Source organism: Terrapene carolina, unplaced genomic scaffold (assembly GCF_002925995.2).
Source record: "Terrapene carolina triunguis isolate 2854851 unplaced genomic scaffold, T_m_triunguis-2.0 Scaffold112, whole genome shotgun sequence".
NCBI classification, from domain to species: domain Eukaryota; kingdom Metazoa; phylum Chordata; order Testudines; family Emydidae; genus Terrapene; species Terrapene triunguis.
In genome coordinates this window covers 10,369,246-10,393,455 of record NW_020664463.1, presented here as the reverse complement: position 1 = coordinate 10,393,455, position 24,210 = coordinate 10,369,246, and the positions used below count along the sequence as shown (strand labels likewise).

General features: G+C 41.9%; 1 protein-coding gene across 1 annotated transcript in view; it reads left to right on the top strand.

Moving 5' to 3' along the window:
* Nucleotides 1–24,210, top strand: part of SCUBE1 (signal peptide, CUB domain and EGF like domain containing 1) — a 306,573-nt gene that overhangs the window by 216,975 nt on the left and 65,388 nt on the right. Inside the window, exon 9 of the mRNA XM_026652281.1 lies at nucleotides 5,973–6,095. Coding sequence (XP_026508066.1) covers nucleotides 5,973–6,095 — 123 coding nt within the window. The remainder of the gene's footprint in view (nucleotides 1–5,972; nucleotides 6,096–24,210) is intronic.

Genomic DNA, 24,210 nt, shown 5'->3' with positions numbered 1-24,210 from the left:
ATAATATCCAAAAAACCTGTACTTTTTAATTTATTCTCCTGCATATAGCAAGGCAAAATTTTGGCTGTGTAAACACACACACACACACACACACACACACACTCTCTCTCTCTCTCTCACACACAAATCTGATGCAAACCAGGTCCTTCCAAACATTTGCAAACCTACATGAATTATGCTGAGCAGATCTTAGTCACACAGCACCAGTCATCTCCAGTCATCTTCACAAAAACATGAAAAGAAAAACAACAAATGACTGGCAGTTCCCTCTGGTCAATTTGAAGTCATGCAACTTATCACAAGACATTTGTGTTTTCTGTTCCTTTTTTTAAAACGGTCCCCTCCACCCGACTCCCAGTTTAAGTTCCTAAGACAATTGAGGACAATCCTATGCATAAAGCAATTCTACATTTCAGAATCGTATTTCCTCTCCCTACTCCATTCATCTACAATTAGTTTGTAAGAATAGATGAAGCTTTACAAAATGTTTACAAAAAAGCAGCATTTAAAAAAATGTACTTGGATTCATTCACCAAAATAGTGGGCCATTCGCAAAAGATTAAGACCCTGATCCTGCATTTGGATCACATATACAGACCCTTGAACCTTCATAACTGATTTTGGCAGGGGAGTCCGAAAGGGTGTAGGCTCTGCAGTAGCAGAAGAATGGCAGGATTTGAGCCGCAACTTAAAAATGTAGTTTGAGATGGGCCTGAGCTGCAAAGTCTTTACTTTTCCCCACTTCAGGGGTGTTCCAAAGAAACAGGGTTTTGGTTTGTTCCCCAAGACAGAAATAGGGGGCAGCTTGTAAAATTTGATTCTGGGTCCAAAATCTTCCAATGGTTTGGGTTGTTTGGATGCAGGAGTTTTGATCTATGCCCATATCTAAATCTAATAGTTAAATTTATTTCTCCTAAAGTATAATGATATCATTCAAGATGATTTTTCTACCTTTGTATTAACCACATTTTAAAATTTTATTTTATCTTAATTTTATAAAAATTATTGAGAGAGAAAAATGGGACAATTCGGGAGCTAATGGGACTTATTTAGAAGCTTGAGTGCAGAAGCTGTTGCCTATGCCCCTCCTTCCACAAAATAATAAATATGACCTGATATTCCTTTGATTAGTAAATTCTAATGCCCTAGTGGTTTTTATCTGTAGTGTATTTTCCATTTCTACCTTGCTACATATTCCTCAATGTTTATAATTCAGCGTTTGTGGTGTGTCAATCACGTGGATGAGTAAAGGATCTCTTAATGATGCTGACTTACTGCAATAAAAAAAGAGCCTTCGGGGTTTCATTATTAATACATTGTAAACCCATCACACACCTTAGCCTGCATATTTGAAATGAATGGCAGGTTGTCTGAGCAAAGCAATCTCCAAACACTTCAGTTTTCAAGGCACTTTAAGACCCACCCCCTTGGAAGAGTGCACCATTTCTGCATTTTCACATTCCTTGGGATACTGCAGAACAGAAAGCTGTGGAAAGAGAAAAAGAGAGAGAACTGAAACCTCTTGAATGTAATCTCTGTTCCCACCTGAAAATGATACGCGCTGAAATCAAATGCAGTTGATAGTCCTCATTCAGGCAAAGCTCCATTAACTTCACTGGGATGTTTGAATAATGAGTGCAGGAATTTTCCTAAATGTCGGGTATTCAGTGATCAATTCCCACCAGGTATTATTTTTCCTTCCATGATTTATGTGAATATAGAAGATTCCGCGAAGGATAGACATTTTTTTGGAGCCTTGGTGCAATTCACATCAGCCACTTGGACACACTGAGGTTGGGCACCAATCAGTTTAAAGATAAATGGGGCCCTCACCCTTTCACACAAGCAGGACCATTTGTTATTTTCACATGCCTCATAACAAGAGTTATTTATAGCTGTGGAAAGAAAAATAGTGGGGATATAGGCTTGGTGCAATTTATATGAACCAGTCAGACATGATATGGTTGGATACTGTTCACTTTCAAGTGAAATGCAGCAATGCTCTGCCCTCCATAGAGTGAAATAATTTTTACATGCCTTGTCAATCTCGTTATGCCCATGGAAAGAAATACAGTGAAAGCAGAGACATGGTGCTATTTATCCTTTTTAGAATGTTTTTGCAGTTAACAGTTTTGACCTCCATTGTGTTTTGAAGGTCCTGGTTTCGAAAGGCCGCACGAAAACTCACCCCCACAGCCAGTATTTCAACTAAAAGGACTAAAAAGGACCAAAGTCATGTGGGGGATAGGGGAGAGGTTCTCCTTCTTTGGACTCTCTCTTCTTTGGACAAATCCTGATCCAGATTCTCTGCTGGTATAAATTTGAAAAGCTGTATTTTTAATGGAGCTCCACTGATTTACACCAGCTTAAGATCTTACCCTCTGATTCAGGAAAGTTTTATTTAGATCCCATATCATCTTCACAGACCCTGAAAGGAAAGCTAAATGCTACTAGAATTTGGTATTGAACATGGTGAAATACAGTGGTCATCAGTCAGTCCTTCTCCACAGTTACCCCCCATGTTGTCTGAGACTCAGCAGTGATTTCCTGTTCAGAGTACATATGCTCAGAATATAGGGCAATGTAGCAGCTCAGATATCACAGTGTGTTTACCATAAGTAAGAGATACCTTCTTCATGATGGGTAACTACTATGTGTACAGCACATGACATGTTATAGTTAACATACACCTCTACCTTGATATAACGCTGTCCTCGGGAGCCAAAAAATCTTACCGCGTTATAGGTGAAACCGTGTTATATCGAACTTGCTTTGATCCACCGGAGTGCGCAGCCCCACCCCCCCGGAGCACTGCTTTACCGTGTTATATCCGAATTCGTGTTATATCAGGTCGCGTTATATCGGGGTAGAGGTGTATAATCTGGAATTCCTTTTTGGCTAAGATTTTTAACTCCGCTTGGAGATTTTTATAATCTGTAGTTATATATACTCTAGAAAAGCTTGATGGTTGGGATCTCCTGGTCTTGAACAGTGATGGTCTTTCATCATGAGATCTGTAAAGCAATCCCAACTGTGCAGAATGGGATTGGAAAAAATCATTAATAAGACTGGAAACACTTGCAGAGGAAATAAGTCAAAAGGACTTGTGATGTATTGTTGTTGTTTTTATTGAGACGGGACTGTTTTAGCCACTATTTGACATCAAATGGGATCTGTCTCCAGTCTTTAGGGCCATGATCTTCTGAAGTGCAGTCCAGGGTTTCTCTTTGCTAAAGGCCAACATTTTCAGATTTGGAAGCCTAAAGCTACTGTTTTAGACACCTGACTTCAGGCACTTAAGTTTGAAAATGTATAGCCAAAGAACTCACTCCAATTGTTTTTTACACTGATTCAACCTGGAAAGCTCAGCTTGCATGTAGCATGCAAGTAAGGTTTCTTCTGTTAACTCAGTTTTATAGGTGTTTTGCCTACGCACAAAGAATTCAACTAGCCTTCCAAAAATCACATAAGGATTGATTCTGCCATTACTCCCATTGAGTAGTATCTTATTCTATGAACAGTCCCATTGAAATCAATAGGACAACTTGCAATGTAAGGTACTACTCCACGTTAATAATAGGGTTTAAGAATCGAGCCCACAGTAAGGCTCACCCTTACGCCCAGAATTTTTAGTATCAACCCACTGGATCACAATGTCTTCCTCCTTTGTACTTGTCATATAAGTATCAAATGAGAAAACTCTTCTAACTGCAAATGCAGTGCAAGCATCTACCTCCTTTACTCACATTGAATAGTACCTCACTGTGTTGTCTCCAGTGGGACTACACCTGGAGAAAGGTACTACTAAGGCCTGGTCCACACTAACCCCCCACTTCGAGCTAAGGTATGCAACTTCAGCTACGTTAATAACGTAGCTGAAGTCGAAGTACCTTAGTTCGAACTTACCGCGGGTCCAGACGCGGCAGGCAGGCTCCCCCGTCGATGCCGCGTACTCCTCTCGCCGAGCTGGAGTACCGGCGTCGACGGTGAGCACTTCCAGGATCGATCCGGGATCGATTTATCGCATCTAGACAAGACGCGATAAATCTATCCCAGAAGATCGATTGCTTACCGCCGGACCCGGAGGTAAGTATAGACCTACCCTAAGAGAAAGAGTGAGAGAATCTGGCTCTCAGTGATTAAAAGTTATATATACTGTACATGATCCAGATTTAAGTTCTAACACAGTTATTCTTCTGCTGTCATATTTTGTTGCTGTATATATTACACAGTAACAGGCATAACTACTTATACGTACCACCCTACATTTTCACAGTAATTACGTGTCTTTTTAAAGATTTATTTACTTGTTTGCTTATTACAGGTATTAATAATAATTTAACCAAGCATTTCTTTAAAAAAATCACCTCAAAATCTTCCTCTCTCTCCTATATATCAAAGTAATTCTTTCTAACTGCACCAGTTCACTCAACAGCCCTATTCATATCTTTGGCAGATTTCCATTTCTATGCAATCATTCTTTTAACACCTAGACTTGCTCTTAGCAAGATTTGTTTTTTAAATGGCCAATTGATATTCCTAAAAGTTTCCAAGTTTTGCTGGTAAGAGGCTTCCTGGATCACTGGGAAAATCACTCTCCAAGATCATGTCAGGTCTTGTTTCCTTTACAGAAGAATATGCGTGTGTGTGTGTGTGTGTGTGTGTAAAACATGTTACCTCGCCTGTTGTATACAATCTCAAAGAAAGGCATATAGTTAGCTCTTTTGTTCCCTTTAACAATTAGCTGTTTTCTAATGAGTTGTGAACCCACAGTCCTTAATCTGGGAGAAGACAGCTAAAATGGCAAATATTGCAATGGAGGTTCAGGGAAGTATGATGGTTCTGTTATGCAAGGCTTAACAGGATGGAGAAGGGAGAAAGCTTTTTTTAGAAAAGTTGGGGCAGGGAAATAGACAAAGCTTGACAAAGGAAGCAGATCTGTTCTGACAGAGCCCTTCACAACACTTCGGTAATTATTTTAAGTGACACACACTTGATCCTGCACTTCATATATGCACATGACTCCCAAATGGAGTTAATGCGAATATTGCATACATAAGCAAGCGACAAACAACATCGTGCACTAATTCAAAGTCTACCCTGCATTAACAGAGAATTAGGAAAGGTAGACACGGGGACTAATGGTATTCAGTGGACCCTGTATTTACACTGGAGGCAAAAATCACATATTTTCTTAAGTGGTGTTGTAGCCGTGTTGGTCCCAGGATATTAGAGAGACAAGGTGGGTGAGGTAATACCTTTTATTGGACCAACTCTGTGTAAACCTGAAAATTTGTCCCTTCCAACAATGGAGGTTTGTCCAGTACAAGATATTACTTCACTCATCTTGTGTGTCTCATATTTTTTAATCATTTTTTCAATTTTTCATGTGAATTTAGTTCCTAATAAAGGTTCTAAACCAACAGCTATGGAGACTGAAGTCTTCTGTGTATCCACAGGAGCAGGTATGTCTGGGCAGCAGAAGCATATGCATCCCTGCCTATTTCCACCGAAGTACCTCAGTCAGATTGATCTAAAGGTACCACCTCTATGAGTGGTTCAGTCTCCAAGACCATTCAATCCTTCACCTCTGTTAGCATTGCCAATAAGGGTGGGAAGAGGGAATGTTTTGGTGATATTATTTCTAAAGACAAGGTAGGTGAGGTAATATCTTTTATTGGACCAACTTCTGCTGGTGAGAGAGACAAGATTTGGAGCTTGCACAGAGCTCTGTCTTCAGGTCTGTGTAACTCAAAAGCTTGTCTCTCTCTCACCAACAGAAGTTGGTCTGATAAAAGATATTATCTCACCCACTTTGTATCTCTAATATCCTGGGACCGACACAGCTACAACAACACTGCATACATATTATTTCTAATCAGACAGCTGTCTAGTTGGGAACTGGACAAGCTTGCATATTCCTATCATTATTCTAGAAAGTAAACTAATCTTTTCCCATCCGTCCCTTACAGACATTGATGAGTGCTTGGTAAACAATGGTGGCTGTGACCATTTCTGCCGAAACACTGTTGGTAGCTTTGAATGCAGCTGCCAGAAGGGCTATAAACTACTAACAGATGAACGAACCTGCCAAGGTAATATTCTTTTACTCTGTTTTTATAAAGTGAATCTTTAATTTGAATGAATCTATTTGTTTTTAAATCATTTCTATTGCAGATTGTAATCACAAGTCATAGAATTTTAAGCCAGAGAAGACTTATTAGGTAACTATTCTCTAGGGGCTGATACAGGAGTTTTTTTACGGTGTCATTTCTAGTGCTATGTCCAGTCTAGGTTTTAATGTCTCTAGTAATAGGAATGGCATGCAATTGCAGTAAGTCTAGCTGAAGCATAAGCATCAGTGTGGTATAGTGGAATAAGCACAGGTTAGGGAGCCCTGAGTTCTAATCCAAGTTCTTTTCTAATTTCCTGTGTGCCATTGGGCAACTCCTATAACCTTTCTGGGACTCGTATTTATCTCAGTTACACTGGGTTAAATCCAGAGAAGGCCAATGGGTTTATAGTATTGGAACTGAGATAAGAATCTGGCCTCTGTCTTAATCCCCCTATCTGTAAAATGAGGATAAAGAGACTTACTCACATACCTCACAGGGATACTGTGAGAATTAAAAAAAAACCACTTCATATATTTTATATTGATTATTTGCTGCATGTATTGTCGTTGGTCAGATGAGTCACATGGTATTGTTTCTGTTCCTCAACTAGATGAGCACATACCCATTTCCAACAAACTGATGCATGCACCTTTACAATTCAATTTCTGCAAATATTCGTGCAAATAAAATGCGACTGCTAACATGTTCCCAGGAGATAATAGAAAAGGTGAATGTATGTGGCCGGAGATAATAGAAAAGGTGAATGTATGTGGCCAGAGGGAGGGTAATATAAAAATGTGAGGAAATATTCATGGAAATTGTTTTGCAGGAGATGCCCATCTCTATTACTAAGTGAATGTTTGCATAGTGTTTGGAATGTGTAACGGGATATATATAGTACTAAACAGTATTATTATTTTGGGGTTTCCAATACTTCCCCATTACTCATCAACAAAAAGAAGGGAGAACTGTTTTTAAGGATACACAAGCAATTTCAAAAGACTTTCCATTGCATCTCATTGGTACTGCCACTGTCTGGAAAGCCTACCTCACCCTAACTGTGTGGTTAGACACAGGGGAGTCATAGCAAAGTTGACTAGTGCTGGGCAAAGCACAGATTGGCACAGTTTGTGCCACATGACCAGACAGAAATAGCCCTGCAGGATTGTGTCAGACAAGGACAGTTTGGCAGGTGTGGAATTAGCCACTAAAAATAGGGACAACGATTTTTTAAAAGGAAGACTCTCTTCATCACACAATTAGGTGTGGAGGTAATAGATTTAACAGCCATGATAGAAAACAGTAATTCATAGTAATACTTGAAACCCATGAGTCTGGATCTTCTCTCACTCTGGTTTAAATAGAATGTCACTCCACTGAAGCCAATGTAATGACACCAGTGTAAAACTTGAGAGAGAAATCAAGCCTCATTTTTCTGCTATGCAGGCTCTGGCACAAAGGAAGAGAAGGACTGGATTTATTTGTATAAAGCTGACGGTCACGATTGAAAGATTTATCAGTGGACTTTTAAATGTTCCTACAAATAATGATGAGATATTTTGGGTGCGGACAGGAAAATGAAGGCATCACTTCAACAGTCAGAACCTGTTCACCTGCGTTTGGTTTATCCATGTGCCTGGGTTTCTGAAAGAGGGCGTTGATAGTGCACATTTATATTTAGGATGCCATTAACAAAACTATATTTAAGAGGGTGATGTTTTTTTCCCCATTTTAAAATCCTCCTTTTATTTGCTCACAACTTTTTCAATCCACATCCCTTTTGGTCTGATATATGTGATTAAAGTGCTGTTAAACATTTAAATTAATAAAAAAATATTAAATTGATTTGGATTAGTTTTATCCTCTTAGTTTGCATAATTGATATTAGAATTTGACAAAATAAAAATATATCTACTGTTACTAAGAAGAATTGATTAGTACTAGATATTACAGCTGACCTGTTTGTAATTTGCCAAAACTTAATATATTTTAAAATCAATTAAAAAAGTGTAAAGACACGAGTTTTGGCTACCCTTCCTAAAGTAATATCTGAACCATTCTTCTCCCTGTCATGTAATCAGACAGGGTGCTGGCCTGAAAATATGAACGTTTTTCATTTCCAGTTGTCTGAGGTGGGGTGGGAGGCACTTTGTATCCTCTGGCCAATGCATAGACTGGACATGTCAATTTGCTCCTAATCTATTGCTGTAGCAGGTACATCACTACAAGTCCAAAGGATTCCTGGGACAGAGAAATTGCTCCAGTCACAGAAGTTTTGGTTCATCATAGTATGAAATGGGGGAAAAGCAAGTTTTTTCCTGTTTGATGCCTGAGGTATTTAGGCCCTAAAGACAGATTACAACAATACAGTATGATGCTTGCTTCGAGGAAGAGGGTGATTTGTGATTATTTAGCTCCTGTCTGGTGCTTCAAGAGATAATTGGTGAACTCATGCAATCAGTATGACTGCTGATGATGAATGAAGGGAAGCTAATAGAGATCAAGGAATCACTGAAGTGTGACTCACCTGTATTTTGTTTTGTACTCTGTGGAGAAAATCTAGTCAGTGGAAATGGTTATAGCTTTAAATGGTAGGCACTGGAGAAAAAAATGATCTGAGGTTGGTGACTGTTGCATTATAAATCTTTCTGGTTTTTCTGGTAATTGCTGGGAAAGGCTAACCTTAAAAGTGTTGTTGAGACATTCATAGAAGCTTATTTTGGGTGTTTTAAACCTTTCACGGTGTGAATCACAGAGCTTTAATTTCTGTTTATGGAAGAGCATGTTGTCGTTCATGTTTACAATTTTAAATTCATTTTTCCTATTCTTAATGGTTATTATTGTTGTTGTTGTAACTTTTATTTTGCATTCAATATTGCCTTCCATCTGAAGATCTCATTTTATAAGGAAAGAATCATTTTGGTTACGAATTAGTATATTTGAAGAGTTGATTTGGGAATCAGTAATGAAGGGAGTGTGTTTGTTGCTCTGTTTTACTCAGAATCAATGTATCTTTTTTGTTTTTAGTCCTGTTCTAAATGCATCTGGTTTAGATGGCCCCTTAATTTGGAAAGTTATTATAGAGGCTCATCTGCAGATTAAGGTACAGATCCTGCAATCGTTAGACAAAATGCTACAGAGTCAGGCTCTGATTGTGTCCATGAGTATTAGTTTCTTAGTTACAGAAAAGTACCAGTAGAAGCAGTGGCGGATTAGCCATTGGGCCGATGGGGCCCGTGCCCAGGATCCCCGGCCAATTGGGGGGAACCTGGAAAAAATTCACCACCAGGTGGTGGAAACCCAGAGCCCCAGTTGCCAGACAGACAGGGCAGGGGAAGCCCCCAAACCTGCCCGCCCCGCCCAGTGGCCCCCGACCCCACCCAAAGCTGCAGGATGGGGAAGGCCCCCCCAGCAGCCCCTGACCCCCCTCTCCAGCAGAAGCGCCAGGCAAGCAGTGCGGGAGAAGCCCCAGCGCCCCGACCCTGGTCCCCCACAGAAGCATGGGTGGTGGTGGGGGAAGCCCCAGCACCCGGACCCCCGTTCCAACCTGGAACTGGTGGAGCTCTCACTCCACTCTGTGGCCCTGAGGCAGTGGCATGGGGACAGAGCTTCTCCAGTCTTGGGGCCGCAGTGTGGCGGGGGTGGCAGAAAGGAGCAAGAGGAGTTGCCGGGCTGCAGTGTGGGGGGGACCTTGGGTGGAACAGGGGCGGGCCCCAGAAAAGGGGCAGAGAGGGGTGGGGCTGTGGGCAGGTCCACAGGGAGGAGTGGAATGGGGGCGGGGCTGCAAGCAGAAGGGGTGGGGAGCGGCCTCCCACTTGCTCTGGGCCAGGGCCCCGGGAAACCTTCATCTGCCTTTGGTTGAAGGGGAAAAACCTGCAGACATACAGATCTTGCTAGAAGTATTTTTTTGACTAACCGATGTAAAATGTAAATTAACTGTTGCTGCTGCTGCTTTTCCTTACTACACCTCTACCCTGATATAACGCTGTCCTCGGGAACCAAAACATTTTACTGCGTTATAGGTGAAACTGCGTTATATCGAACTTGCTTTGATCCACCGGAGTGCGCAGCCCCGCCCCGCCCCGGAGCACTGCTTTACTGCGTTATATCCGAATTCATGTTATATCAGGTCGCGTTATATCGGGGTAGAAGTGTATTTCCATTGTTGTCATCACGCAGTAATTTACATTTTTCCATCAAGGGCACTTAATGTGAAACTCTGAGGTTCCCTCACTTTGCCCCATTTCTTTGTAGTCTCTTCATTACAGGCTCCTGAACCAGCTTTAAGATTTTAGGGAAACTTAATGTGGTGCGTTTTTAACCAACCTGCTTCTGTCCGTTTATATGGCTCCCATCACCGTTGTATCTGAGTGCCTCACACAAAAATATACTCAGAACACCCGAGGTTTTAGTTTGCACCAGCAATGTCCACACGGGCAAGTTACAGCACAGCACACTGGGGCATGCTGCAATTCACACCCCCATAGTCTGACCTCAGGGATGGGGACATGTAGACGTAGCCTGAGTCTCAGTCCTAATTCCTTAACCATAAGACTGCCTTTCCTACTATAGAGAGACAAAATGGGTGAGGTAATATCTTTTATTGGACCAACTTCTTTTGGTGAGAGAGAAGCTTGAAGCTCTTCTTCAAGCTTCTCTCTCTCACCAAAAGAAGTTGGTCCAATAAAAGATATTACCTCACCCATCTTGTCTCTGTAATATCCTGGGACCAACATGGCTACAACAACACTGCATGCATTTCCTCCTACAGTGGGTTAACATCATGAAATTAAAATTCATTGGTATCAGCAGTTTTGAAACCTGCTGATCACTAGGTCAGCTGAGTTCAACATTAGCAAACGGTGCAACTCGTATGATATAGCATGTAATGGATGTGGAAAATGGTTTGCATTTACTTGTTTGTGGCCAACCCATTTTCAGCCCTGGTTGTGGAATGAACCTGCTGTTAACACACACTGTGTATCGCTGATGATTTTTCTAGAGCAGAGGTTCTCAGCCTTTTCCATACTGCAGCCCCATGTTACAACAGATTTATTTATTTATTTTTGCTTCCTCTCCTTCTGCAACCACCAGGCTTGAGAACCCATGTTCTGATACAAACAGTCCTGTAGTGAGATGCTGTTTTCACAGAGTCCCCATTTTAAGTGATCAAACTTAAAGCAAGAGTTGTTCTTTTTTTTTAAAAACAATGAAGACATATATATAAATTACTAGTTATTTTAACGATGCTCTTGAATTTAAGAGATTGAAAATTCTTCAGTACAGGGAACATGCCTTAGCATATGTTTGTATGGCACCTAACCAAGGTCCAAGTCTTGATCAGGGTCTTTGACATAACAGAAATATTAAATAATAACTAGAAGATCCTGTATTTGTAACGTGTCATCATTAACAGCAAGAAAACAACCAGGATTCGTTTTCAGACCACAACAACTACAAAATAGCAAGCAGATTGTTTGGAGCTACAATGAGTCCCTACGTGTATGGCCTTAATTAACTTAATCCTTGGACAATATGAGTTTAAAGCCAGTTAACTTAATTGCTTATTCAGTTTCTGTTTGTTGTGCAGTGATCTCGAAAAAAATTCAACAATAAGCACTCTCTCTGCTTCACTGAAGTTCAGGCTTCATTAAGCACCCAGAAAAATGTGCAAAATGCTATCATAAATAACAATTTTCTTTTCCTGCTGTAGGCAATGCCTTTTGCAAGGAAAGGCAATGTGCACATTTGCCAGTACTCTGAGAGGACAGTGGAAGGGGAGAGAGCATAAGTTACATTCAGGAAAGGAGCCTTTAGTGGGGAAATCCATTGATCAATGTGTAATACCTTAGTCAGATAAATATTTACCAGAAAAATACAGCGGAATCCTCATATAGGATGAAATTCACCCCTATGTTGAGGAGCAGCACAAGGCTTATGCACCACTCAAGTTCCACTTACATCCTCAAAACAGGGCTTAAGTGGGACTTAAGTGGTTCAAAGGTCTTGTACTAGCACAGTTTTATCCATAATGAAGTCTGAGTGGGGGACGTAGCACCAAAAAAATGAATTGATACAGACTAGTTCTATAAAAGGAGAGGGCCTCTCTGGCACCTGAACACCTCTTCTCTTCACCTCTCTGGACCCTTTGCATTTGCAGGGGGCATTAAGATCTAGAGGAGCTTCTAGAAGACCACCTCTTCATTCCCATAGGGTAACAGCACTCCCTGCTCGACTGATCGTTAATTATTTTTGATTTATGACTTTTTACAAGATTTTAAAAGAATGTAATGATTTGTTCTTCTTTTGTAATTAGTCATTAAAATACAGTGTCCCAAATTCTGCTGTCAGTCACACCAGATATTTACCCAGAAGAATTGCAATGATGCCAGTTTACCCGTAGGGTAACCAACAGCAGAATTTGGCCCAGTATCTTCATATTACACTGACATTTTCTCCTATGTAACTGTCCTAAGCCACATTCTGCAGTTTTTTTTTATCACCTCAACCCTGCCCAGCAAAGGTTTCCAAGGTCTCAGTAGGGCTGGTGGGGTTTGTTTTGGTTTTTGTTTTTAATTTTCTTTCTTTCTTTCCTTAGAAAAAAGAAAAGTAATTAAAACCACCGGCATCTCCATCAGTATATTTTGATATATAATTGAGGTTTGTTTAATCCCTCCTAAACCTAATTTATTCCTGAATTTCTGTCTCTGAGATGCTCAAGTGCGTCCTCCTGGAAGTGCTAGTGCCGGCTTCAACATGATTTATGAAAAAGAATTTACACCCCTGAAATGGAGAGACTAAAAGCACTGGCCAGGGCCAGGCATATGCTTTACAAGTTTCCCTATGGAACTCTGCGAGCAAACTGCAATCCTGACCTGCTGCTGGGCAGCTCAAATCTGGCCTGACCCTCTGTTATTTCTGTCCTGGGCTACATTGGAGCAGAATGGCAGTTGTGCGATATTGTACTAGACAGACATCTACTAAGGACTAGAATTAATTTTCCCATCCCGCCTCCTGCCCAGTTAAATCCATGTTCACTTTTGTTCTTAAGTAAGATTTGAACCTAGGCCTTCAAACTTTCTATGTTAACCCATTGCACCATAGAGACACACTCCCAAGCCTGAAATAATTCAGCTAAATCAGATGCTGAGCTTTCCTGGTTGCTCAATTCTAACCTCAGTGGTTTTAGTTTCAGGGAGTTTGACGTGATTAGAACTATATGTGCTGGGTTTGGGTTTAGTATGTTGGCAGAGAAATGTTTCACATAGGGATGCCATTGCAGAATTGCCAACACAACCCTTCCTCTTATTCCAGGATAAAGAAAACTAGTACCCTTTCCAAGCACAATAATTGTGTGGGATCCAAAAGCATTATGGATTAATGGCACATTGATAGGACACATTAATAGGACACCTAAATCCCCAATAAGACTGTGTTCATCTATTCACCTTTTTTTATATAAAATAGGCATTTCAGTGCCTAAGCACTGATCTGAGCTTTCAGATGCAAGATTTTGAATGGTCTAGAGCACATTTGTGTGTGGAGACAAAATGCTCTAGGAGGTTAAAATAGTTTTTAGCATGGTAAATTTTTCGACTGTAGGCAAGGGCCAGATGACTCGCAGAGTGAAAAAGCAAGTTAGCCATTCCATCAGAAGGAGAGCAGGCAAATTATCTCTGCCAAGTTACCATTTGAACCAGTTTCTGGTTAAAAATGTTGACGCTTTTTCCTAACTTAAAAACAAGCAGAAGCAAATGTAAACTAATAATAATTTTACTCAGCTTTCCTCTTTCATTCTTAGCTGGAAATGTGGTAAGCAACATTACTCTGGCATAGTCCCCTGAGGCCAGACAGGAGGGCAACACGGGGGTACCGGAGGAAAATCATACTATTTGTTGTTGTTTTTTAAATATTTGAAATAGATTTTTACCTGCGCCCACACAAACCCCCGTTTGAGCCATGATCCTAGTGGTCAGGTTTGAACTTCATCCTGTGGAGAGGAGTGTAAGAATGCCTTCAAGGCTCAGTCTGTTCCCCTGAGAGGGAAGGGAACACCGCAGTAGGTGTGGATTCCACAGAGGTTTAGGAAACTGGGCTTAGCAGCTGGAACACCTACACGCCCTCTGTCTGACTTTTACCCTCGCCTGCGTGTTTGTTTGCTATTCTCATGAGGAAATGCTGCACATTTCAGGTCTTCAGCTGTTGAAGAGAATATACTTGGCTTGAGTCTGCTTCTCAATTAAATCAGGCATAAGTCCATTGAAATCAACAGAGTTATACTGATATTAAAGTAAAAGAAGCTCACAGTGATTATTTTGTGTTACAGCTTGAATAGAGTGGATTGTACAATGTGCTGACTGGTACATCCAGGGCCAGATTAACCCATTACTGAGCCCTAGGCAAACATAAACTTCTGGGCCCCAGCTTCTAATATGAATAACAAACTGCCCTGAAACACTGTCCTGCCTAGAAAAAATGATTTTGTTGCATAGGCCTTGGAGCTGGGGGGCAGGAGGAGGGGCCCACCTCGGCCATGGCCCCATCACTTTTAAGTAGGTACATGGACAGAACCTGCTTAAGATGCAAGGTTGCGTCACCACTCAGGTTTAGCGCCAGACTCCCTCTGGTATGACGGTGGGAGAAACGTGCCAAATTTGAGCAAGTGGCATTGCAACCTGGTGCACAGGGTCGCAGCACCGCTCAGGTTTGGACTGGCCAGCCCTCCATCGTGACACTTCCCCCACCCCCACCCCATGAATCTGGGCCCTACGCACTTGCCTAGTTTGCCTGTGCGTTAATCTAGCCGCCGGTGCACCCAGATGGTGTAAAACATAGTGACCAGAGTTAGGCTGATTTGCACCAGCCAAGGGGCTGGCCTGGTTTGTTTAATGATATGCATATTTCACTGAAATGACTGCACACAGTTATGATGGCTCAGCTGTGAAAGTGCCAAATGCACTAGTCAGACTCAGCAATGGGCTGGAGAGGCTCTTGGGAGTCCCTTGTCAAAATTCTGCCACCTAATGAAAGGAAAGATTAAGGGGATTTGCCTGCCTCGAATTATAGCTCACTCCTTATTTGGATGCTCTCTTTCCGAGAGAGATTTTATCCTGAGCCTCATAAAAACGCTTCTAAATGTCTTGCTTTTGGCACATACCAGATTATTCCAAGTGTGAGATTTTTTTTTTTTTAATGTCCCAGTGGAGCCGCCTGCAGATTGAACAGTGTGTTTATAGCATCAATACAGGGCCTAACTCGTATGCTTAGTCCTTACTCTTGAGATCGAGGGTTGCAGGATTGGACCCACAAACAATATATGACCCAGGCACCAAGTGGAAACATTTCCAGTAAGTGCGCTCAGTATAAGTTGTTTGCCAAGTGATGATACCTCCCAAGTTGGCTGTGGTTTGGGAGAAAGTGGTTCTGCTTCAAGGTGAAAACAAATAAATAGATTCCCCTGTCCCTCAAGCCCTCTCTCTACAGCACGTGCACTCCTGCTCCACAATAAGGGAAAGGGGATTTTTTTGTGGTTACCCCTAGTTTAAAAGGGATATTAAACCTCACATTTTAGGGTGTTAGCAAGTCTCTAACGATTGTAAATCACCCTAATGTTGCAGGGGACGATCATCCCACATCTGCCTACTCGCATCTTTCATGGTAGCTTCTGGTGCTGGCCACTGTCAGAGACAGGATACTGGACTAGCTGGCCACAGGTCTGATCCAATATGGCAACTTCTACATTGAGAGTACATCACTAGGAAGATAGCTTCCTAAAATACCCTGATGCTTCCCTTATTATATAATGAACACTGGAAGCCAAACAAAATGTTTCATTAGCACATAGAGACTGAAATGCACTTCAGCGCACTTTTCTATTGATAGGCTAGGACATACTGTGTGTACCTTGCAGAAATGGTTATAGGCGCAGGAACTAGGGGTGCAGGGGGTGCTGCAGCACCCCCGCTGGTGGCTGGGGCTCCACTCCTGGCCCCGCACCCGGGGTCCCGGCTGCCGCTGGCCCTGCGCCCAAGACTCTGCTCCCACCCCCAGCTGTGGTCTCAGCCTCGGCCCCCTTACCCCGTCCGCGGCCCCCACTCCCAGAGCCCCAGCCCACTCCTGACCCCAGCTCTGGAGGAGTGGGGGCACGGACGGGGTAAAGGGGGGAGCGTGAGATAAAAAGTTTGGGGATCACTGGCTTTCAGCACCCCCGCTGTAAAAGTGTTCCAGCACCACTGGAAATGGTTGTGTTGTGGACTAGAGTTGTGTTGTGTATTAATGAATTAGCAGGATCTGAGTCAGCCTTAGAATGGTTTGAGCAGGATGGTAGCGTTCTTCCACAAACAATAATGGTGCTGGGAGCTGTAATTCATTGAGGTTTTAAAGAGCGGGCGAGTGAGTGTGTTATTTAGTACACCTTAGTATGGTGATGATGATGTTGTTATACCTGTGTAATGCAATCCAGTCAATGAGCAGACCCCCTTTGTGCTAGGCATTGTACAGACTTGCAGTAAAAAGACAGCTCCAAAAAGCTCAGAATACTTCAGCTTTCCCATAAGTACACCTTTTGAGGGTGAGTGGCTTGTTTTGAATGTAAATAAAAGCTCTTTAAGATCCCAAATTATTAAAGCAAGGAATGCAGGTTTCATCTCTTAGCAATGTCATCAGTTGTTGCCACATGTTCAAACATTATGGTGATGAATCTTGGATGGATTAGATTAGATGGAAACCAAAGAACCCTGGACTCGGCTCTTAGCAGGGAAGCAAATGGAGGAGAAAGTGATTAAGCGTATTCATAATGTTCATAAAGTCTACACATAGATCCTGGAGGGGGGAAATATTGCCCCCACAGCATCCCCAGTGTATGTGTCAAAGTGGTACTGGTGTGGTTCCACTGCAAGGGATGAGGGAGGATTTGGGCAGCCCATGCAAAGGGGTACACAACCTTGTACCCCACAGCACAGACCTGGGAGTTTCCAAGAGAATGATGCACTGGGGGGGCTTGATGGTGGGTCATGGGGTGGGGGAGTAGACAGGCACTGGACCAGTGAATTCACCCCTTCACAAATCTATTTACCTCCAGTCAGTGTTGTGGGGCAGGATTCCTTCATCTCTCAGCCCCCGCTCCTCTGCATATAATCTGATCCTCAGCTTGTATGCTTGAGGGAAGGATTTGACTCTTGCTAATTTAGGATCTCACGAAAAAAAAAGTATTTTTCAAACAAACTTTTTTTGTTCACCTTCAAGACTGAGCAAGAAAGCAGCATATCCATCCATTCATAGGTCGTGCAAGTGGCCTGTCATTCTGTGTCCTGGCTCACTCAAGAAGCTCAGATTTGCACATAAGTGTTGTCAGTTCCCTGCAAAGAATAAGAGGAGGGGCCCAATACTGTATTTCTTGGGTACTGCCACTAAGGCTGCCAACATTGTATTTCAAAAATAAGGGACTGTCTTCTGAGCATCCCCACCTTACTCTTCCTCCTGATATTATTATTTATTATTATTTATTTATTTATTGTTAATCATAATAATAATTAATAATTAATAAGCAGTACTCACCTACGTTCACCCAGGGTATTTCTTGCTGCTTTTTGCAGCACTCATCAATTCCAGATCTTGTTGTAGAGAGAGGAAAAAATAAGGGACATCCTTTGTAATAAGGTACTGTTGGCAACCCTAAGTCTGCCATTGACTTCAGCAGGAGCTTCGGGTGAACAAGGAATGCAGGATCTGGCCTATGGTAGACAAAGGGAATTTTTACCTGTTAGTTTTCAGTTGAAAATTTACTTATGTTGTAGCATTTGCTCTTCCAGCTACTTTAAATTACATTAGGCCTGATTCTGTCCCCCCTCCCCCTCCTTTATTCAAGTTGAGTAGAACCTACTCTGCAAAGAGTCCCACTGACTTCCACGTAAGGCTGGTAGGATCTGCTCCAGTAATTAGAAGGCTGCTTTGTAAAGAAAGCCTTTTCCTCCTTTTTAGAAATCTGTCTATAAAGCAAGTGTATCCCGGGACACAGGGAATATTGCTTGCTCAATACACAGAGGGTAAAGGCCTTTCTGTGTTTGTATCATTAGGCTGTTAAGTTGCTCTTACGGGATTGATGTGTAAATAGTGGCTTGAGAAGAGTGCAGGCTACTATACCATGTTTATGTTTGTGGGGAAACAAATAAACCTGCCTTAAGTTTCTTTTAATGCACTTCCATTCTTGATCTATAGCTTCTTCTCCCCAAGCACTTGAAGTAGTAGCACAGTTTACTGCCATAATGGCAGTAGATAACTCAGCTTGCTTTCGCCTTGGAAAATTATTAATTTTGGAAAGGGATACATGTTTGCTCATAAAATCTTGGCAATGTTTTTGATTAAAGTACTTCGTTTTCTTAAAAACGTTGGGAAAGCATTTGATTCTAATTGCATTTTAGACTGTGCTAGCAAAACAATGGTCAGAGGATAAATGTAATGGGAGTCAGAGCCAATTGCCTCCTACTGGGTCCCATAGATTAATAAATAGAGGAGCCTGACTGTAACAAAGGCCTCGTCTAATGGAGGCGGTGGCTGGGAAGGGTGTGAGAGAGTTAACTCAGACAAGCAGAAAACAGGAAAGCCCAAGTGCAAGGATAATTTACTGAAAAGGCCACAATCACTTTAAGCATTGATACAGCCCCCCATCTCCAATTTTAATGACTTATTTTCTACAGAAACTGCTTCTTTCTTTTTCCCTCTGTCTCGCGTTTCCTTTTTTTTTTCCCTCCCTCTGTTTCACTTACTATCCCAGTAGGTCAAACCCTTCCAGTAGCTTCTCATCGCTTAAAATCCTTTGTGTTGCTTCTAACGTATTGTGTCCAACAGTCACACATAAAAATATCTGTGCAAGCCAACTAGCTCAAGCTGGTCCTTATTTTGGAACCATAAATAATGCTGTATTTCAAAATCACATGTCAAAGACAATATGACCATAAGGCTGTGAGGCCATAAAGCAATTAATGTGATTCTTAAGGCAGGTCTTCACTACCCGCCGGATCGGCAGGTAGTGATCGATCTATCGGGGGTCGATTTATCGCGTCTACTGTAGACGCGATAAAATCAATCCCCAATCGCGCTCCCCGTCGACTCCGGAACTCCAGCTCGCGAGAGGTGAAAGCAGAGTCGACGGGGGAGCGGCAGCGGTCGACTCGCCACTGTCCTCATGGCCAGATAAGTTGACCTAAGATACGCTGAAGTTGCGTATCTTAGGTCGACCCCCCCGCTAGTGTAGACCTGGGCTTAGGCATGTGTGATTGGGGGTTGCAGGGTATGTGAGTAAAGCTCCACTGAAGGATGGTTCGCAGTCATTCTGATGCAGTCTGTTTGAAGGTATTGTTTTAACTCTGGCCTCGTTATGTCAGCTATGTTAGCCCTTCTCTGATTTTCCAGTACAATTCTGGACTGATAGTGTAGTTCTTCTCTGAAGACCTCAATCCTGCAAGGTGCTTAGCTCAACTCAGTTCCTATTGACTTCAAATGTGTGGTTAGCTATAATAAGCAGCATTGTTAGAGACAGCAATGTGGTATTATTAATTATTATTTAATATTATTTGATTCCAGTAGTGCCCATAGGCATCCGTCAAGATCAGGACCCCATCGTGCTAGGCACTGTACAAACACAGAGAAAACCATGATCCCTCTCCTTGAGAAGCATAAAATAAGAGGGAAAGGAAGGATGAGAGCAACTCCGATTAGATCACACAATAAGGCTAACTGGGCAGAGCTGGATAATTTAAAAAAAAAATGGAATCATCATTCAAAAAATCCCAGTCAGACCAGCCCTCCTACCCACAGGCTTCCTTTACACCTTTGACCCTGGCCTCACTATTAAGTTTTTATTTTTTTTATATCTAGTTATTGATCTGTTTTGTTTCCCCTTCTATATGGACCATTCTCAGCAGCCTCTTGACCTGGTTGTTAATTCCTTCCTTTAAAAAAATAAAGCTTCTCAAGAAGTCCCTCAGATGATGGGCCCTCTCTCTTTCTGCATAAACTCCGCTCCCCTGTATGGCCCCAGGATCTGAGGGATCTCCTGTTCCCTATGCTGCTCTCTGAGAGAATGCAGGTGCCAGAGAGACATTTTTTGATCAGTTATGGAGTATGGTCTGGAGCTGTGAAGGTGTCACCAGAGCCTCCCCATTACATTACCCTCTACACAGCTACTCCCCTATTCCACAGGATGGCTGATCGAATTGCTGACATCAGGGCTGCTGGAGATGTAAAGGCACCTCCCCCTCATGCTGCTGGGAGGGAGGATGAGTTATACCACCCAATTCCTGACCTTGCAGGAGTATGGGCAGCTCAGATAGTTCCCTCTCCTCACCCTCTGCTATTGCTGGCAGCTGTCACTGCTTTTTTTAAATCTCTCCTTTAATCTCTCTCTGGAAGATGCTGGGGGCTTTGTAAAGGGTCCTCTGAGAAATTCCATTGAGGGCTATTGCCCAGATGGTTCTCCTAGGAGGGGACATTGCTGGGTTATGTGCTCAGGTGTACATATGGAAGGTAGCTACAGCTTCCTGTATCTTAAAAATACTAGACCAAATGAATTTCCTTTCAGCGAATCAGTTTACTGGATAATCTGCTGCTCTCATCCCTTAATTGCAGAGTTTCTTAAATGGTTATTCTTTAAAGTAACAAATTAACCTATCATAAAAACAGATTCTTCATAATGCTACAGGGAAAAGAATAAAAACCTTTTTTCTGCCAAACAGCAGTATCAGTAATAATAATAGTAATATCATATTTCATTTAAAAACTGCAGGCCAAATCCTGCAGACTTTACTCAGGCAAAACCCCCATGGATATCCTTAAATGATGCAGACCTCAGCTAAGCCACCAATTTTTTCCGGGTTGAAACTGCCAAAATTCCATGGTTGCCATCCAAAATATAAATTCTTCCTCAGCACCCAGAACTCACTTGAAACTTCTCCCAGACTCCCAAAGCTTTCGGTAACTCAGAAATGAGCTGGTCATTTGGTGGATGATGCGTAAAGCAGAACAAAACACTGCTTGCCGACCTATAGCAATATTGGTTGTGCAGTGCTGACAGGAAGAAAAATGTGTGTGGGTCAGTAAACTCATTACGTATGTTTAGGAAGACACATAGGGAGCAGCTATTTACCACACTAAGATGATATTTTACAGCCCTTTTTCTGTCTGTAACTGAGCAGTAAGTGCTGAGGGAAGCATGTGGCTGATGGTGAGCTTGTGGGCTCCCTGTGGGAGAAAGAAGTGAAGTGGGCAATTCTGGAAAGAAGCTGAAGAAAAGAAGGGGAAATGAACTTGCTGTTACGTGAGATCACACAGGAGTCACTTGGAACAGAGTCCAAGGAAAGGCTTGTATTTATTCTGGAGAGGGAGCAATGATTTGGACCTACATTTCTATCACCAAGTTCCAGGATTCTTAACCCTTTGCTTTCAAATCCCAGGGATTTCTCCCAGGAAGGTACAGCCACTGCTCTTTTAATAAGGATTCATAACAGAGATAAAGAAAACCAGCAGTTGCCATTTGACTTCAAGGACTATCACCAATAGAAGTTTCTTGTATTTCCCATTGCTGTTCTCTTTGTTGGTGCGTTTAGGTAACCGGCAGGAAACTATTGCTCTGATGTTGATGATGATGAGTTTGCTAAGGAAAAGACAGGTCCACTTGGACCATACTATCAAAGAGAGATCTATCTGATATGACTCCTGTGACCACTGAAAGAGCCAGACTATGACTACTGCAGTTGGGATTTGATTTAGAAGAGGCAGAAAAACCATCCATGGTAACTGTTTCTTTGGAATACTAACTTTTCTAGGTGCAGAAACAACCTCAGATCCAACAAAATAATATGCAGTATATGTCAGAGGACACCTGATGGTTTCTGAGTGGACAGGACACACAGTGCACACTATTAAGTTCAATTTTCAGCATATTGACCCTAACCAAACTTGGTTACCTAAATCTCTACTTGGACAAAGATTATACCAAAGCACAACTTCAAAAATTAACTGATTCAGAAAACTAAAACTCAAGTTCCAACTCAGGAAAGCATTTAAGCATGTGCTCAAGTCCTTTCCTAGGTAGGGAGGCTTTCCTGAATCAGATTCTAAATCATTGAATGAAATTCTACAGCATGTGTTATGCAGGAGGTCAGACTAAATGATCATAAGGGTCCCTCTGGCCTTAAAATCTAAACAATCTATGAAATACCAAAATCCAGGTGTCAGCCCAGTCTATTAGGAGTTGCTTGACATCTCTCAGCCCTGGACACCCACTAGAATTGATGACTGGACCTATGCAGGCCAATAATTTACAGTTTTCTTTTAGAAAAATCTGAACTGCTCATTTCGTTCTCATGGGACAAAATGGACATCTCAAGTCAGAATTGTACACAGTAAACAATAACATGGGTCACTGAAGTTCCCTTACACCTATATCAGAGCATTGGCTGATCAGAGTATTAGAGTGTTAACAGTGTACTTGGTTCTGTACAAGGACAGAGGAAGATACAACCCCACCCCCAAGAGTTTGGGGTCGATACCACTGTAACTGAGGAAAGCCTGAAAGAGAGATGACCTGCTGATGAGCCTTCAACCTCAAGAACCAACACATTCCATTACTTATGTTATCAGGAGTGCAGAGGAAGAAACATGGAAATCCTAATAGTAAAACTCTTCAAAGATGTCCTGAGAAATGATTTAGCCAGTGGATCAAGACACACCTACGTCTGGTGATAGACTTTGACCTATCCTTGCTAAATTATTCCATTCTAGAATCAAGACAGAGGTCTCTCTCCCACCAGCTTCTCATCTCAAGTCATAATCCACTGTTTGGTGTTCTTAGGGAGGGCAGGAGTGAAGTTTTAAGTGAGACCTGAGGGATTAAGGAAAATGGACATAAAACTGTAGGAGACAAGGCAGAACAAGACATGTAGTAAGTGTAGTGTGTCTTGGTGCTATCATTCACTAAATGGAGGACACCATGACATAATGCACCTTCCCATGGTCCGCTTTCACTGGGAGTTTGTGCCATGTAGCTTGAGAGTCCTTGGATGGAAAAGGGAACATTAGCAAAGAAAACTGGTAGAAAGCAATAAAAGAGACTGCAATTGGCTGTCTAAGAATCAATCTTAGGTTGGTGGTTTTTTCCCCAGGATTCCCTAGTGTTGATGAATTAAAAGAGCCAGAAGGAAGCACAAGATAAAGACCATCTCCCTCCACACTCCTCAGGAGGTTTCCACTGCATTTTTCATGCTATTATTCCTTACAGACACAGCAGGGATCCAAATAAAGGCACCAATCCTGCTACTGGATCTATATGAGCAAACTCATGTGACTGTTCAGAGTCCCCTTGATTCCACAGGGTTCTGCATGGATCCAAGCGTAGGAGCTGTGAAGCTATCACTAGAGCACACTCACAATTGCATTCCCAGCTGTTAATAGAGTGGATTGTACAACAGAATGGGAGTTGCTCTGCTTCATCAGAACAAGGGGAACTAAGAAGTTGGCCCCAACCTGCTATGGATAGTGAGTTTTGTCAATATATTGGTGCATAGCAACACATTTGAATAATGGATAATCCATCAGATCTAAAACTTATTTGAGTTGATGGTAACCAAGTATTCTCCATAACCCAGTTTTAACTGCTACTGGATGCCTAGTCTTGAAGTTGAAAAATAGCAATTTTATCCTGTTTTTCTATCTGTCACTGAAACTGCAAAGGAAACTTCCCCTTCTTCACATCAGTATCAATTTTTGGCATTTATATAATTAGTCACAGGTTTCCGATTATTTATTGTGTCTCCCTGCAGTAGAGCTTGAAGGTTTGTTCTGCAATTTATATGTATTTATTTGTTTTACCACTGGTTTTGAATTCTTACAGAGTTAATCATTTGTAATAAAAGGCACATTTCCCCTTGCAAGCAGAATCAATTTCCTTCAAAAGTCCTTCATTCTTTGATTATTGCCTTGCATTTGGTCTTCACTAATCACTTAGCTAACTGAGAGCAATAAAATCCTTAAATAAATAAATACTCTGAGTTGAAGTTAGTCATAATGGACAGAGTTACCCGCTCCGGTTTTTGAAGTG